The sequence below is a fragment of the Schistocerca cancellata genome, chromosome 5, assembly GCF_023864275.1.
Source record: "Schistocerca cancellata isolate TAMUIC-IGC-003103 chromosome 5, iqSchCanc2.1, whole genome shotgun sequence".
Taxonomy (NCBI): domain Eukaryota; kingdom Metazoa; phylum Arthropoda; class Insecta; order Orthoptera; family Acrididae; genus Schistocerca; species Schistocerca cancellata.
The window spans coordinates 409,069,615-409,088,190 of record NC_064630.1 but is presented as its reverse complement, the minus strand read 5'-3'; the positions used below and the strand labels follow the sequence as shown (position 1 = coordinate 409,088,190).

The 18,576-nt window shown below is 41.3% G+C and overlaps 1 protein-coding gene across 1 annotated transcript in view; it reads right to left on the bottom strand.

The window, feature by feature from the left end:
- LOC126188569 (hexokinase type 2-like) overlaps window positions 1-18,576 on the bottom strand; it is a 184,109-nt gene that overhangs the window by 16,197 nt on the left and 149,336 nt on the right. Inside the window, exon 8 of the mRNA XM_049930171.1 lies at window positions 3,267-3,543. Coding sequence (XP_049786128.1) covers window positions 3,267-3,543 — 277 coding nt within the window. The remainder of the gene's footprint in view (window positions 1-3,266; window positions 3,544-18,576) is intronic.

Sequence of the window (18,576 nt, the reverse complement as noted above, 5' to 3'; positions counted from 1 at the left end):
ACCCACTCACAGTGCTGTTCAATGGGTCTGATAATAATGCCTCAAGTTAAAACAGCTTCAAAATAGGTATGGTCTATTGTTGAACCAATTCTTGTCAAGTCAGTAACAACACAGAAACCTTAATATCCATCAGTAATGGTTCCTATTCCACTCACTATCACAACATGATGATCTTTTAACAAATTCTTTCACAAAGCTAATATGTGTAATACACTCACCTAGCTTGCTTAAGCTTGTGACCTGGTACTTATTATCTAATTCATTCTGCAGCGGCTGATCCATATCTCTTTCATTGTTGTTACCTAACAGCAGGATTTCCTTCCTCTCACCTATTTTTAAGAAGCTTGAAGCTTAAAGAGAATCTCTTTTATCTCTATGATTCTCCTCACCTTAACCTTTATTCTCTTTAGTGCCACGCAGCATTCTTTTATTTCACTGTCCAGTGCAAATATTATTATATAGCAGTACAATAGAAGAATCTCATTTAGTTCACCATTTCTCATATAACTACATTCTCCCCAATGAAACTATTTACCATATCAACTGCATAGTATCACAGAGTCAGTTTTACTTGTTATGGCTCATGTATTTTATGTTCATGTTTTTTATAAACAATAATAATAGCTGGTTCAATCAACACAATTAAGTTTTGATATATTTCAGATAAAAATAGACACTTGAGTTAAATGAGTGATTCACCCTTCAGCTTACAGTTTTCTTTCATCACCTGTCACAGTATTATGCTGGGAAGCATTGGTGACTCATATACTGCAAACCAAGACCTATTAGGTTATTTTTCTACTGATCTCTGACAATTTGGAATCTATTTTGCTAACGTTATACACCAGTGCAAAGAGCCATGAATTATCATGGAGGTACAAGCATGGCTGATGTCACACTGCTAAGCCCACTATTAACTCTCCACCCGTAATCTATTTGAATGAGATTGTATTTTATAGTATTTTTGTCACTGATAACTGCGTGGAACCATATCGTGTTTACACAGGCTGATTCAGGAAGAAAGGCAAATGCTTTGTTCTACTGATATTAATAATATTTGCTCTGGACAAGGAAATAAATGGACGGGAGGAAAAATTAGAGCCTTTAAGGCTTTACTAAGTGTCACTAGAGAGAAAAAAGAGTAAGGTGCAGAGTAGTGTAGCAATTTTTTTTTTTTTTTTTGGGGGGGGGGGTTTGGTGGGGTGGGAGCCAAGAGGAAAGAAACTAATATGATCACCCCCTCAAAGTATGAATCTTTCCTTCTGACTCACCTAGTATTGTCAAGTCAAGAGATTTCCTTCAGTGGCCTTGCTGTCTTCTCTCCAATACAATGAAAGTACCATAAATTTTCCATTTTTTTCAAATAGTGGTGAACGATGCTTTGTGAAACACCACGGAAGCTTTAAATTGTACCACACTACACTGCAAGAAATTAAGCAATAATTAAATTTTTTATGAATACCCCTTGTGTTACTCCCTGCCCAAGTCGGTTGGGGCCAACCTCACCGATCATATTCCATATGCAGTATGGTCACTTAAAAAACCTGCTCCCCCACTGAAAGCTGTTTGTATCCTGATAACCATTTTGAATTTAACAGAAAAATTCAGTGATATGGCCTACTAGCTATGGACCATAGAACATAAACACATCACTAAATCTGATGACATGTCTTATGATGAAGCATGACTTGCGAGTGAATTAAACTGAATTTTTCAGTTAATGGATACTTCTCACTGAATATACACACATCAAAAATGTTTTGCATCACCCCGGTTCCCAGAACTCCTGAAGATAGATGTTGACTGTGGATACTGTATCACAGACACAGTCCCTTTGAGTGTTCAGAGATGTCACTAAACCCACCCAAAGGTGTAAACAACCATGCATGAGCAGTGCTTATTAGATGGAGGGGGTCCAACAGCCGATCAGTTCCAGTGATTCCACCAGGAAGAAGGTACACGGCTCATGTTGTCTTTAGTTCAACCATGCCTAGACGGTCAATATTGTGGTTTGATTGCATCTGCATTGTTACTTTGTGCCAGGAAGGGCTCTCAACAAGGGAAGTGTGCAGGCGTATCGGAATGAACCAAAGCGAGGTAGTTCAGACATGGAGAAAATACAGAGAGATGCCTCGCTCAGGCCGCCCAAGGGCTACTACTACATTGGATGACCGTTACCTAGGGATTATGGTGCGGAGGAACCCTAGCAGCAACGCCACCATGTTAAATACACTTTTCGTGCAGCCACAGGATGTCATGTTATGACTCAAACTGTGCACAACAGACTGCATGATGCGGAACTTTGCACCCCACATCCATGGCGAGGTCCATCTTTGCAACCATGACACCATGCAGCATGGTAAAAATGTGCCCAACAACATGCCGAATGGACTTCTCAGTATTGGCATCACATTCTCTTCACTGATGAGTGTTGCATATGCCTTCAACTAGACAATCGTAAGAGATGTGTTTGGAGGCAACCCCCTCAGGCTGAATGCCTTAGACACACTGTCCAGAGAGTGCAGCAAGGTGGAGGTTCCTTGCTGTTTTAGGGTGGCATTATGTGGAGCCAATGTACGTCGCTAGTGGTCATGGAAGGCACTATAACGGCTGTACAATATGTGAATGCCATCCTCTGACCGATAGTACAACCATATCGGCAGCATATTGCCGAGGCATTAGTCTTCATGGACAACAAATTGTGCCCCCATAGTGCACATCTTGTGAATGACTTCCTTCAGGATAATGACATTGCTCGACTAGAGTGGTCAGCATGTTCTCCAGACATGAACTTTATCAAACATGCCTCGGATAGATTGAAAAGGGCTGTATATGGATGATGCGACCCACCAACCACTCTGAGGGATCTACGTCGAATCGCCATTGAGGAGTGGGACAATCTGGACCATCAGTGCCTTGATGAACTTGTGGATAGTATGCCACGACGAATACAGGCATGCATCAATGCAAGAGGATGTGCTACTGGGTATTAGAGGTGTGTACAGAAATCTGGACCAGCACCTCTGAAGGTCTTTCTGTATGGTGGTACAACACCCAATGTGTGGTTTTCATGAGCAATAAAAATTGCAGAATTGATGTTTATGCTGATTTCTATTCCAATTTTCTGTACAGGTTCCAGAAACTTGGAACTGAGGTGAAGCAAAACTTTTTTTGGTGTGTGTGTGTGTGTGTGTGTGTGTGTGTGTGTGTGTGTGTGTGTGTGTGTGTGTGTGTGTGTGTGTGTGTATAAAATTGGCTGTACTTACTTTAATCCCTGGCTTCACTAATTGCGAAATTTTTCTTGTCATTAGATCTGCAAACCCAGGGTGAAATCGATAGAGTGAACCATCAATGCCAATAGTTGCTTGTTCAAAACCCATTTTATTAAGTAATGTAGCCATTGAAGCAGAGACCATGACACCAGCTCTTGAAGAAACAGCTTCACACATATGTCTGAAGTCTATAAAATCTTGTTCAGTTGCATGTGGAAGACCAAGCTCATTCATTATTCTCTTAACATTTGTGTAAGAACCTGGTTTATCACTGTAAAATATAAATAAAAAGTTTGATGTAATTTCCACAATTTCTAGCTCACAGCTATCAATACTGAACACTTCACTACGCTGAAATATTAAAGCTATTAATTGTGTCAAGAGAAGATAATATTTTTGTGCCCACTATTATAGATTCTTACAATAAGGTTAAAGTTAACACAAAAATTTATATAGACTTTTGGGTCTGTAAAAAATTCTTTTCGTTTGGACTGAACAGTCAGTTACAAAGAGCAAAATTGTAAATAAAAAGATTAATCTATCTACATTGCATGCAATAAGAAATAAACAATTTACAGGATGAAATAACTGCCATGTTTGAGATTAATACAATTAAAACATCAAGAATGCACTGATCAGGAAAAGGAAGAAATCATATTGGAAAATAAGTCTCACAGAACCCTACCCTCACCCTCACTACATGTGGAATCTTTTTCATCCTTGATTCTGAGTTTTGTGATATAATCGAACGTGAAAAACTTTCTGAAAGCACAAATACCATTTATAAGATCAAAAGTTCATATAAAACTATGTCAAACAAAATGTATCATTCATGCAGAGCTATTATTATATGTAATTAGGATGATTGTTTTAATAAGAAAAATCTGTAAATTTATTTTTACTAAGTTTCACTAACTATGTATCAATTGACCAAAACAATGTCTTTCACTATGATGCAAGTCATTTAAACCTCTTTGCCTCAAATGTAAGCTTTGGACCACTTCTTGTTGGCCCTTGGTGAGAAGAGTGGTTGTATGACAGACTGTTGGAAAGACAGATGTAAAAAGTAGTAATGTTTAGTTGCGGAAATGTTAATCATGTGGAACCTTACATGAGACATATCTTGTGAATCAGCTGCATATGAATTTATGACTACAGAAATTTCAATGAGAAAATTGTTTTATGTGAATTTAAAAAATTGCCAAGTTAACAAACCTGGTTATAGTATATTTCTTTGTACAGCCAAATCTGGAGAGTGAAGTCATAACCTGAAAAGAAGACAATGAGACTAACTTCAAGGCAATCATCTAAGAAAAAACTGTATTTTAGTAAAGTGAACATGCCCTTCTGTGACACTTTATAGAGAATAATGACAGAAGTCCATTCAGTGGAAGCGTCACTGTATAGAAGTTACTGAAGTGGTTGTTATAGTAGACTGCCCTTCTTTTCATCTTTCCCCAACCTATACATCTCTCCCCTCAAAGGAAGAAACTATTAGTTCCAAAAGCTAGGAAATGTATCACTTTTACTTTTGTATGTGTCTATTGGCAATACAATACACTTCATATCATGAAAGTAAATTCTGGCCAGTATTTCTCTCTTGTAATATATTAGTTTATTTGATTAATTTTTCTTTTGGTATGTCTGATGGATTATCTATGGTAGCTAGGTGCACAAGAAATTATGGGACACTGCAATGTGATCACTGAAAAATACTTCACAAAAAGGAGTGAATCTCAAGATCATACCATATTGTGAGAAGTTATTTATTATGAAATCTTGTTGTCATACAGGACAATCAGTTCTAACACATACAATTTCAAGTCAGTGAAACTGAACTAAATTACAAGCTAAAAAAGCATGAAACTGAAAAATTTGGAAAGAAGCTCTTCCAAAACAATGCCAGAACTTATCAAAGGCAACTGTTATGCCTTTCATGAAATGAATTGTCTCCTTTTCCATACCTATCAGCCCTGTAACCCTCTTAGCTGTCACCTTGTAGCCTGCTGGATAGAAGATCTTTTATGGTGAGGTGCATATTAAAGGACTGCTGAAAAGGTTCTTCATAATTAACATGACATTCATGGTACACTGAAGTTGGTAAAAACATGGCAAAAGTTCACAGACCTTTAAGAAATAAAATGATGTTAGCAACCAATTAAAAGCAAAAAAATTGTTGTTGGTATTCTGTCCTGGACATTCCATTGTTTGATTTCAACCCATCAAACATAATAACAGCAGATACATCTACTGCTACTGAAAAAAAAAAAGCAATAGGAAATGGTATTGCTGCTAAGCTAGTTAATCACTGTTCACCATATTTTACGGTAACATCCCTGTTTTTAGTTTAATATTAAATCTGAAAACAAAAAAATGGAGGAAACTAATATTTTCAAATTTCAATGCGCCTCTGATACGCATCTGCTGGAGGTATTTTTGGTACCAATTTACCATTGACATCAGTTTTGAATTTCGTGAGTAGTGTGGTACAACAGTGAAAGGATAGACATGAGAGCTAACACACAAAGATGCAGGATGTCTATGACGTACCATTTGTCATCAGAGTCCCCTCAGTCACTACCAACTGAGACCTGAAGTCATATCTGATGGCTCCCCATGCCATGATGTCAGGAGTGACACTCCAAACCATTGAAAGAATGGCACCTCTTCCTAGGTCACTGCCATGCTCACCAATTATGGTCATCTGGGGCAGTGCACAATGATACTGTTCATCAGAATTATGTGCTTCAAAGTCATGGCACCATCCCACACACATTTGTGTTGTGGTGTTAGTGGAAACCTACCAATGGGATATTAATTCCCTAGCCCAAATGCTGCTAGTCTCTGATCAATGGTGCAGGATGACAGAATAATGCATGGCGTCTGTTATTGTTCTCAAATGGCAGGTGCAGATTTAAAAAGGTTACAATGTGCTTGGTGCACTATACAGCAATCCTGCCTTATGGAGGTCAGGTGTGGGTGACTGTAACACTGACAATGAGTATGCCTGCCATCATATTCCCTTGCAGTCCTACACTGGACCACAGTGATATCCAAATGTCTCAAATCTGGATACTGCACAACCTGACCAGCCAGCCAAATGGAGACTCACAATGAGCCCCTTTTCAATTTCTGTTAGGTGCTCTTAATGCTATCTCACATGAGTATGCACCATCTCAATGTCCTTCAAGTTGATCACTCAACATCTGACATTGTTCATGAGCCGTCTATGCTATACTAGGCCTGGTAACAACACAAACAACACTAACACACACTGGTGGCCTATCCACCAGCCACAGAGAATTGCAACTCTAATCACTTATATGCTTGCTGATGGTGTGTATGTATTCAAAGTTACATTGACACCTGATCATTCTTCTGATACTTTTATTTACTGTCACACATTGTATTTCATGGTAACTGCCAGTGCACTACATATTTGAAATGGAAACTGCAGATCTGAGTAGGTACTAAATGGCATGTAGGTGACCAACATATTTTGTGATTCAACATGTAATGGTCATTGCAAATGGGCATCTGTTAGATCTATTTTTGACAATGTACTTCTCAATGACTAGTTTTTCTAGCAATTTATCTCACCTAGAAATGGTAAATGAATCTACTAGGGACTGCATGTTGTAACATTGACAGCTTCACAAAGCCGTAGAGCTTCATTCCATTATTTCTTACATTCCTGTTAGTTTGGTCCACTTGCTTACATCAACAGATTCTACAGCACCAAGATTCTGGAGTTGCTCCAATTCCTCCTTGAATGCTATTTTAACTGAAAGTGACACTGGTCACATTGTGCAAATATATATTCCCGTTATCCACCAGGCCTCAATCTCCGCTAATTTCAAGTTACCGCCACTCATACCTCACCTGTCATTCAACAACATCTTTGCCTCTGCACTTCCGCCTCGACTGACATCTCTGCCCAAACTCTTTGCCTTTAAATATGTCTGCTTGTGTCTGAATATGTGTGGATGGATATGTGTGTGTGTGTGTGTGTGTGTGTGTGTGTGTGCGAGTGTATACCTGTCTTTTTCCCCCCTAAGGTAAGTCTTTCTGCTCCCAGGATTGGAATGACTCCTTACCCTCTCCCTTAAAACCCACATCCTTTCATCTTTCCCTCTCCTTCCCTCTTTCCTGACGAAGCAACCGGCGGTTGTGAAAGCTCGAAATTTTGTGTGCGTGTTTGTGTGTTTTTTATTGTGCCTATCTACCAGCGCTTTCCCGTTTGGTAAGTCATGGAATCTTTATTTTTCCCATGTGGAATGTTTCTTTCTATATATGTCTTTAAATATGTCTGCTTGTGTCTGTATATGTGTGGATGGATATGTGTGTGTGTGTGTGTGCGAGTGTATACCCGTCCTTTTTTTCCCCCTAAGGTAAGTCTTTCCGCTCCCGGGACTGGAATGACTCCTTACCCTCTCCCTTAAAACCCACATCCTTTCGTCTTTCCCTCTCCTTCCCTCTTTCCTGATGAGGCAACAGTATGTTGCGAAAGCTTGAATTTTGTGTGTATGTTTGTGTTCGTTTGTGTGTCTGTCGACCTGCCAGCACTTTCATTTGGTAAGTCACATCATCTTTGTTTTTATATATATATATATATATATATATATATATATATATATATATATATAATAGAGGGAAACGTTCCACGTGGGAAAAATATATTTAAAAAGAAAGATGATGAGACTTACCAAACAAAAGCGCTGGCAGGTCGATAGACACACAAACAAACACAAACATACACACAAAATCTGGCTTTCGCAACCAATGGTTGCCTCGTCAGGAAAGAGGGAAGGAGAGGGAAAGACAAAAGGATTTGGGTTGAAGGATCCATCCTTCATGAAATCCTCCCCACTCCACCAAGAGTGTCTTTCCGCCGTCCACCCAACCTTCGTAACCTCTTAGTTCATCCCTATGAAATCCCCAAACCACCTTCCCTACCCTCTGGCTCCTACCCCTGTAACCGTCCCCGGTGTAAAACCTGTCCCATGCACCCTCCCACCACCACCTATTCCAGTCCTGTAACCCGGAAGGTGTACACGATCAAAGGCAGAGCCACGTGTGAAAGCACCCACGTGATTTACCAACTGACCTGCCTACACTGTGAAGCGTTCTATGTGGGAATGACCAGCAACAAACTGTCCATTCGCATGAATGGACACAGGCAGACAGTGTTTGTTGGTAATGAGGATCACCCTGTGGCTAAACATGCCTTGGTGCACGGCCAGCATATCTTGGCACAGTGTTACACCGTCCGGGTTATCTGGATACTTCCCACTAACACCAACCTGTCAGAACTCCGGAGATGGGAACTTGCCCTTCAGCATATCCTCTCTTCTCGCTATCCGCCAGGCCTCAATCTCCGCTAATTCCTAATTTCAATCTGCCGCCGCTCATACCTCACCTGTCTTTCAACATCATCTTTGCCTCTGTACTTCCGTCCCGACTGACATCTCTGCTCAAACTCTTTGCCTTTACAAATGTCTGCTTGTGTCTTGTATGTATGGATGGATATGTGTGTGTGTGCGAGTGTATACCTGTCCTTTTTTCCCCTTAAGGTAAGTCTTTCCGCTCCCGGGATTGGAATGACTCCTTACCCTCTCCCTTAAAACCTATATCCTTTTGTCTTTCCTTCTCCTTCCCTCTTTCCTGACGAGGCAACCGTTGGTTGCGAAAGCTAGATTTTGTGTGTATGTTTGTGTTTGTTTGTGTGTCTATCGACCTGCCAGCGCTTTTGTTTGGTAAGTCTCATCATCTTTCTTTTTAAATATATTTTTCCCATGTGGAATGTTTCCCTCTATTATATATATATATATATATATATATATATATATATATATATAAAACATAGATGATGTGACTTACCAAATGAAAGTGCTGGCAGGTCGACAGACACACAAACGAACACAAACATACACACAAAATTCAAGCTTTCGCAACAAACTGTTGCCTCATCAGGAAAGAGGGAAGGAGAGGGAGAGACGAAAGGATGTGGGTTTTAAGGGAGAGGGTAAGGAGTCATTCCAGTCCCGGGAGCGGAAAGACTTACCTTAGGAGGAAAAAAGGACGGGTATACACTCGCACACACACACATATCCATCCACACATATACAGACACAAGCAGACATATTTAAAGGCAAAGAGTTTGGGCAGAGATGTCAGTCGAGGCGGAAGTGCAGAGGCAAAGATGTTGTTGAATGACAGGTGAGGTATGAGTGGCGGCAACTTGAAATTAGCGGAGATTGAGGCCTGGTGGATAACAGGAAGAGAGGATATATTGAAGAGCAAGTTCCCATCTCCGGAGTTCGGATAGGTTGGTGTTAGTGGGAAGTATCCAGCTAACCCGGACGGTGTAACACTGCGCCAAGATGTGCTGGCCGTGCACCAAGGCATGTTTAGCCACAGGGTGATCCTCATTACCAACAAACACTGTCTGCCTGTGTCCATTCATATGAATGGACAGTTTGTTGCTGGTCATTCCCACATAGAATGCATCACAGTGTAGGCAGGTCAGTTTGCTTTCACACGTGGCTCTGCCTTTGATTGTGTACACCTTCCGGGTTACAGGACTGGAGTAGGTGGTGGTGGGAGGGTGCATGGGACAGGTTTTACACCGGGGGCGGTTACAAGGGTAGGAGCCAGAGGGTAGGGAAGGTGGTTTGGGGATTTCATAGGGATGAACTAAGAGGTTACGAAGGTTAGGTGGATGGCGGAAAGATACTCTTGGTGGAGTGGGGAGGATTTCATGAAGGATGGATCTCATTTCAGGGCAGGATTTGAGGAAGTCGTATCCCTGCTGGAGAGCCACATTCAGAATCTGATCCAGTCCCGGAAAGTATCCTGTCACAAGTGGGGCACTTTTGTGGTTCTTCTGTGGGAGGTTCTGGGCTTGAGAGGATGAGGAAGTGGCTCTGGTTATTTGCTTCTGTACCAGGTCGGGAGGGTAGTTGCGGGATGCGAAAGCTGTTGTCAGGTTGTTGGTGTAATGCTTCAGGGATTCCGGACTGGAGCAGATTCGTTTGCCACGAAGACCTAGGCTGTAGGGAAGGGATCGTTTGATGTGGAATGGGTGGCAGTTGTCGTAATGGAGGTACTGTTGCTTGTTGGTGGGTTTGATGTGGACAGACGTGTGAAGCTGGCCATTGGACAGGTGAAGGTCAACATCAAGGAAAGTGGCATGGGATTTGGAGTAGGACCAGGTGAATCTGATGGAACCAAAGGAGTTGAGGTTGGAGAGGAAATTCTGGAGTTCTTCTTCACTGTGAGTCCAGATCATGAAGATGTCATCAATAAATCTGTACCAAACTTTGGGTTGGCAGGCCTGGGTAACCAAGAAGGCTTCCTCTAAGCAACCCATAAATAGGTTGGCGTACGAAGGGGCCATCCTGGTACCCATGGCTGTTCCCTTTAATTGTTGGTATGTCTGGTCTTCAAAAGTGAAGAAGTTGTGGGTCAGGATGAAGCTGGCTAAGGTAATGAGGAAAGAGGTTTTAGGTAGGGTGGCAGGTGATCAGCATGAAAGGAAGTGCTCCATCGCAGCTAGGCCCTGGACGTGCGGGATATTTGTGTATAAGGAAGTGGCATCAATGGTTACAAGGATGGTTTCTGGGGGTAACGGATTGGGTAAGGATTCCAGGCATTTGAGAAAGTGGTTGGTGTCTTTGATGAAGGATGGGAGACTGCATGTAATGGGTTGAAGGTGTTGATCTACGTAGGCAGAGATACGTTCTGTGGGGGCTTGGTAACCAGCTACAATGGGGCGGCCGGGATGATTGGGTTTGTGAATTTTAGGAAGAAGGTAGAAGGTAGGGGTGCGGGTTGTCGGTGGGGTCAGGAGGTTGATGGAGTCAGGTGAAAGGTTTTGTAGGGGGCCTAAGGTTCTGATGATTCGTTGAAGCTCTGCCTGGACATCAGGAATGGGATTACCTTGGCAAACTTTGTATGTGGTGTTGTTGAAAGCTGACGCAGTCCCTCAGCCACATACTCCCGACGATCAAGTACCACAGTCGTGAAACCCTTGTCCGCCGGAAGAATGACGATGGACCGGTCAGCCTTCAGATCACGGATAGCCTGGGCTTCAGCAGTGGTGATGTTGGGAGTAGGATTAAGGTTTTTTAAGAAGGATTGAGAGGCAAGGCTGGAAGTCAGAAATTCCTGGAAGGTTTGGAGAGGGTGATTTTGAGGAAGAGGAGGTGGGTCCCGCTGTGACGGAGGACGGAACTGTTCCAGGCAGGGTTCAATTTGGATAGTGCCTTGGGGAGTTGGATCATTAGGGGTAGGATTAGGATCATTTTTCTTCATGGCAAAGTGATACTTCCAGCAGAGAGTACGAGTGTAGGACAGTAAATCTTTGACGAGGGCTGTTTGGTTGAATGGACAGAGGTTTCGGATTGGGAGAGAGGTTTGGAGGAAAGGTTAACTACTGAATTAGGGTGTTGTGGTACCAGATTGTGTTGATTGGAATTTTGATGTTTTGGAGGGAGAGGAGCTGGAAGTGGGAGATTGGGTAGATGGGAGAGACTGAGTTTGTGTGCAATGAGAGGTGGTTGAGGTTTGCTGGAAAGGTTGTGAAGGGTGAGTGAGTTGCCTTTCCGGAGATGGGAAACCAGGAGATTGGATAGTTTTTTGAGGTGAAGGGTGGCATGCTGTTCTCATTTGCGGTTGGCTTGTAGGAGGATGCTCTGAACAGCCGGTGTGGATGTGGGAGAGCAAAGATTGAGGACTTTTATTAAGGATAGGAGTTGACTGGTGTGTTCATTGGCTGAGTTGATGTGTAGGTGAAGGATTAGGTGGGTGAGGGCAATGGATTGTTCAGTTTGGAACTGGTATAGGGACTGATGGAAAGAAGGGTTGCAGCCAGAGATGGGAACTTTAAGTGTGAGGCCTTTGGGGGTTATGCCAAATGTCAGACAAGCCTGAGAAAATAAAATATGCGAGCGTAATCTGGCTAGGGTGAAGGCATGTTTGCGGAGGGAATGTAAATAAAACTTAATGGGGTCATTGTGGGGGTGTTGTGAGGGTGACATGGTATTAGAAGGTGGAAAGTTTAACATGAGGTTGAAACAAAAATGAAAGATAGAAATATAGGGGAAAGATAAAGGTGAACTAGAAAGCAACTGGAGATCTGATATGAAAAAAGGCGAAAAAGTGTTGGTTAAGTTGATCCTGTGGTGAACTTGGGTTGGTAGACAGTGACGTGCATAAAGGTTAGGTGGTTGTGTTGCTGCTAAATCATGTTAAAGGACGGAGAAATTCGGGAAAATTTCGAAAAAACGTATTAAAAGGAGTGGTGTTGTGGTGAAAGATTACGAAAATGGGGCTGACAATTGTCTGACGAAGAAATAATGACGTTAAAACCTGTGGGGAGCAGCTAAAATGAACATTGATGTGCGAAAAACGGAAGTGGAAATAAAGTGAAAGTTATTAGAACTAGCCGACATGGTTGTGTAATACGTGAAAGCAGCTGTTATTGAACTAGAAACGGTGGATTTTATAGCAGCGGTAGTAGTGAAAGCGGAAAATAATTTATTTATCTATTTTTTTTAATACGCCTTCTTTTTGCCTGTAAAAGGAAAAAGAAGGCGTATCAAAAATGGCTACATACCAGAACCCAGGTAGACAGAGAAAGTTATGTTGAAGAAAGAAACAAAGCCAAACAGATAATTGCAGCATCCAAGAAGAAATCGTGGGAAGACTTTGGAAACAGGTTGGAGACTATGGGTCAAGCTGCTGGAAAACCATTCTGGAGTGTAATTAGCAGTCTTCGAAAGGGAGGTAAGAAGGAAATGACAAGTATTTTGGACAGGTCAGGAAAACTGCTGGTGAATCCTGTGGATGCCTTGGGCAGATGGAGGGAATATTTTGAAAAGTTGCTCAATGTAGGTGAAAATGCGATCAGTAATGTTTCAGATTTTGAGGTAGAATGGGATAGGAATGATGATGGAAATAGGATCACATTTGAGGAAGTGGAAAAAATGGTCAATAGACTGCAGTGCAATAAAGCGGCTGGGATGGATGAAATTAAGTCGGAACTCATCAAATACAGTGGAATGTCAGGTCTTAAATGGCTACACAGGATAATTGAAATGGCCTGGGAGTCAGGACAGGTTCCATCAGACTGGACAAAAGCAGTAATCACACCAATCTTTAAACATGGAAACAGAAAAGATTGTAACAACTACAGAGGTATCTCTTTAATCAGCGTTGTGGGTAAAATCTTCTCAGGTAGTATTGAAAGGAAAGTGCGAGTATTAGTTGAGGACCAATTGGACGAAAATCAGCGTGGGTTTAGGCCTCTTAGAGGTTGTCAGGACCAGATCTTTAGCTTACGGCAAATAATGGAGAAGTGTTATGAGTGGAACAGGAAATTGTATCTATGCTTTATAGATCTAGAAAAGGCATATGACCGGGTTCCTAGGAGGAAGTTATTGTTGTTCCACAAGGTTATGGAATAGGAGGCAAACTTTTGCAAGCAATTAAAGGTCTTTACATGGATAGTCAGGCAGCAGTTAGAGTTGACGGTAAATTGAGTTCATGGTTCAGAGTAGTTTCAGGGGTAAGACAAGGCTGCAACCTGTCTCCACTGTTGTTCGTATTATTTATGGATCATATGTTGAAAACAATAGACTAGCTGGGTGAGATTAAGATATGTGAACACAAAATAAGCAGTCTTGCATATGCGGATGACTAAGTTGTGATGGCAGATTCGATTGAAAGTTTGCAAAGTAATATTTCAGAGCTAGATCAGAAATGTAAGGACTATGGTATGAAGATTAGCATCTCCAAAACGAAAGTAATGTCAGTGGGAAAGAAATATAAACGGATTGAGTGCCAAATAGGAGGAACAAAGTTAGAACAGGTGGACGGTTTCATGTACTTAGGATGCATATTCTCACAGGATGGCAACATAGTGAAAGAACTGGAAGCGAGGTGTAGCAAAGCTAATGCAGTGAGCGCTCAGCTACGATCTACTCTCTTCTGCAAGAAGGAAGTCAGTACCAAGACTAAGTTATCTGTGCACCGTTCAATCTTTCGACCAACTTTGTTGTATGGGAGCGAAAGCTGGGTGGATTCAGGTTACCTTATCAACAAGGTTGAGGTTACGGATATGAAAGTAGCTAGGATGATTGCAGGTACTAGTAGATGGGAACAATGGCAGGAGGGTGTCCACAATGAGGAAATCAAAGAAAAACTGGGAATGAACTCTATAGATGTAGCTGTCAGGGTGAACAGGCTTAGATGGTGGGGTCATGTTACACGCATGGGAGAAGTAAGGTTACCCAAGAGACTCATGGGTTCAGCAGTAGAGGGTAGGAGGACTCGGGGCAGACCGAGGAGAAGGTACCTGGATTCGGTTAAGAATGATTTTGAAGTAATAGGTTTAACATCAGAAGAGGCACCAATGTTAGCACTGAATAGGGGATCATGGAGGAACTGTATAAGGGGGGCTATGCTCCAGACTGAACGCTGAAAGGCATAATCAGTCTTAAATGATGATGATGATGATGATGATTTTTTTTGGTTATGGTTTGGAAGTGGGTTACGTATTATTGAGCATATATAGGCGGGATAAAATTGTATAGTAGATTACGGTAAAAGGGGAAGGTGAATACAAAGTGAGACTACTGGTAAAAACAGAAAGAGAAAATAAAGAGAAAATAAGACAACAGGAAAGATTTCGAAATGCAACAGCGACAATAACAAACGTAATTGTTGGGTTCTAATTAATGATATGGTTATAATAGAAGGAAACATTCCATGTAGGAAAAATATACCTAAAAACAAAGATGATGTGACTTACCAAATGAAAATGCTGGCAGGTCGACAGACACACAAACGAACACAAACATACACACAAAATTCAAGCTTTCGCAACAAACTGTTGCCTCATCAGGAAAGAGGGAAGGAGAGGGAAAGACGAAAGGATGTGGGTTTTAAGGGAGAGGGTAAGGAGTCATTCCAGTCCCGGGAGCGGAAAGACTTACCTTAGGGGGAAAAAAGGACGGGTATACACTCGCACACACACACATATCCATCCACACATATACAGACACAAGCAGACATATACAGAGGCAAAGTGTTTGGGCAGAGATGTCAGTCGAGGCGGAAGTGCAGAGGCAAAGATGATGTTGAATGACAGGTGAGATATGAGTCGCGCAACTTGAAATTAGCAGAGATTGAGGCCTGGTGGATAATGGGAAGAGAGGATATATTGAAGAGCAAGTTCCCATCTCCGGAGTTCGGATAGGTTGGAGTTAGTGGGAAGTATCCAGATAACCCAGACGGTGTAACACTGTGCCAAGATGTGCTGGCCGTGCACCAAGGTATGTTTGGCCACAGGGTGATCCTCATTACCAACAAACACTGTCTGCCTGTGTCCATTCATATGAATGGACAGTTTGTTGCTGGTCATTCCCACATAGAATGCATCACAGTGTAGGCAGGTCAGTTGGTAAATCACGTGGGTGCTTTCACACATGGCTCTGCCTTTGATCGTGTACACTTTCCGGGTTACAGGACTGGAGTAGGTGGTGGTGGGAGGGTGCATGGGACAGGTTTTACACTGGGGGCGGTTACAAGGGTAGGAGCCAGAGGGTAGGGAAGGTGGTTTGGGGATTTCATAGGGATGAACTAAGAGGTTACGAAGGTTAGGTGGACGGCGGAAAGACACTCTTGGTGGAATGGGGAGGATTTCATGAAGGATGGATCTCATTGCACGGCCAGCACATATTGGCACAGTGTTGCGCCGTCCGGGTTATCTGGATACTTCCCACTAACACCAACCTATCCGAACTCCGGAGATGGGAACTTGCTCTTCAATATATCCTCTCTTCCTGTTATCCACCAGGCCTCAGTCTCCGCTAATTTCAAGTTGCCGCCACTCATATCTCACCTGTCATTCAACAACATCTTTGCCTCTGCACTTCCGCCTCGACTGACATCTCTGCCCAAACTCTTTGCCTCTGTATAGGTCTGCTTGGGTCTGTATATGTGTGGATGGATATGTGTGTGTGTGTGTGTGCGCAAGTGTATACCCGTCCTTTTTTCCCCCTAAGGTAAGTCTTTCTGCTCCCGGGATTGGAATGACTCCTTACCCTCTCCCTTAAAACCCACATCCTTTCGTCTTTCCCTCTCCTTCCCTCTTTCCTGATGAAGCAACCGTTGGTTACGAAAGCTAGTATTTTGTGTGTATGTTTGTGTTTGTTTGTGTGTTATCGACGTGCCAGCACTTTTGTTTGGTAAGTCACATCATCTTTGTTTTTAGATATATTTTTCCCACGTGGAATGTTTCCCTCTATTTATATATATATATATATCTGGCAAGATACTGATACTGCTACCAAACACCAACTTGTTTTAAATTTTTTTTTATTTTTTTAAAGTAGAATAGAATATTTTTATTTGCCTTTCACTATGTTTCATACAATTGGCTTCATCAAAGTTTACAGTGGTACCAAGTTTTATACAGTAGACAATTACTTATATGGAAAATAACACAGGAAATAACCAGTTTTTTTTTTTTTCCTTTCCTTTTTTTTTTTTGAGTCCACTTTCGTCTAGTTATTTTCTTTCTCTCCTGAAATTCTGCCTTTTGAACTGCCTTTCTGAAATGTGTTCGGTTTTCTATTGTGTCTATTGTAACTCCAGCATTTTCAATGTCCTTTGCTTGGATTTGTAGCTATTGAGTAATGTGAATATCCGCTTGGTTAGTCTGTTGTTATCCATTCTGAATATATGTCCAAAAAACTGTAGTCTCCTCTTCCTCATTACATCAGTTAGTTTCTCCGTTTTCAGGTATAGCTCTCTGTTTGGTCTTAACCTGTATTCAGCATTATCGTTTCTTTTAGCTCCCAGTATTTTCCTTAAAATTCTTCTTTTGACCTTCTCTAGTTTCTCAAGATCTCCATTTCTTGTTAGTGTAAGTGTTTCTGCTGCATAGAGAGCCTCAGGTCTGGCCACTGTTTGGTAGTGTCTTAATTTTGTGTTCCAGGACAAGGATTTTTTATTATAAACGTTTTTGGTCATATGAAACACTCTTTCCATTTTGTGCACTCTAGTTTCTATAGCTATCTTTCTTTCGCATTGTATGTAATCCACTCTCCTAGGTATTTAAAGGAATCTGTTTTCTGTATTGTGTTGTTGTCAACTGCAATATTTTGAGGAGCATCACAGATGTTTGTCATAAACTTTGTTTTTTCATAGGATATTTGTAGTCCTACTTTGGCTGCTTGTTTTTGTAGTTCTCTTATTTGTTCTTGGGCATTGTCTAGTGAATCAGTAATCAACGCCATGTCATCTGCGAAGGCTAAACAGTCGACAGTGATCTTGTTTGGATTTCTCCCTAGTTGAATCCCTTTAGTATTGATGGCCTTCCTCCATTCTCGAACTACCTTCTCCAATACACAATTGAAAAGCAGAGGTGACAGACCATCTCCCTGTCGAACACCTGACTTTATTTCAAACGATTTTGAGAGCTCTCCCCTAAATTTTACTTTCGATTTTGTATTTGTCAAAGTACCTTTAATTATTGCAGTTGTTTTAGCATCAAGTCCCAATTCTTTTAAGATATCAAGCAGTGTATTTCTGTCAATTGAATCATAGGCTGTTTTAAAATCCACAAAAGTAATTACATATTTTAAGTTCCTGATTTTCCTCATTTCTATTATGTTCTTTAAATTTAGTATTTGTTCTGCACATGACCTTCCCTTCCTAAATCCAGCCTGATACTCTCCTAGCTGTTTGTCAAGTATCTCTTCTGCTCTTTTTAAAAGCGCCTTAGACAAGATCTTATAGGTCACTGGTAAGAGGGAGATTCCCCTATAATTGCTAGGATCTGTTTTCTTCCCTTTTTTATGTAGTGGATGTATTAATGCAAATGTCCAGTTTGGTGGTAATCTGTGTGTTGTCCAGATTTCTTTTAGTATTTCTGATAGACACTGTATCATGTTGTCACTAGAGTACTTCCATATTTCAGCAACTATATTATTCTCTCCAGGGGCTTTATTATTTTTAAGCTCTTTTATGATTTCTTTTATTTCTTCTGTGGTTGGCGGCTTGGAGTCTGGTGGTGTTGGGTTTACAATATTGAAATTAAATTATTCTTTCGGTGGATAACAGTTATGTAGTTCTTCAAAATATTCAGCAAGTATTCTACAGTTCTCTATGCTATTGTATGCAGTTTTCTGTGTTTTTGGGTCCGTGAAAAATAGACTAGGAGGAGAGTATTTCTTTAAGTTACTTTTGAAAGTTTTGTAAAAGTCCCTAGCATTGTTCTGTTTGAAGTTGGAGT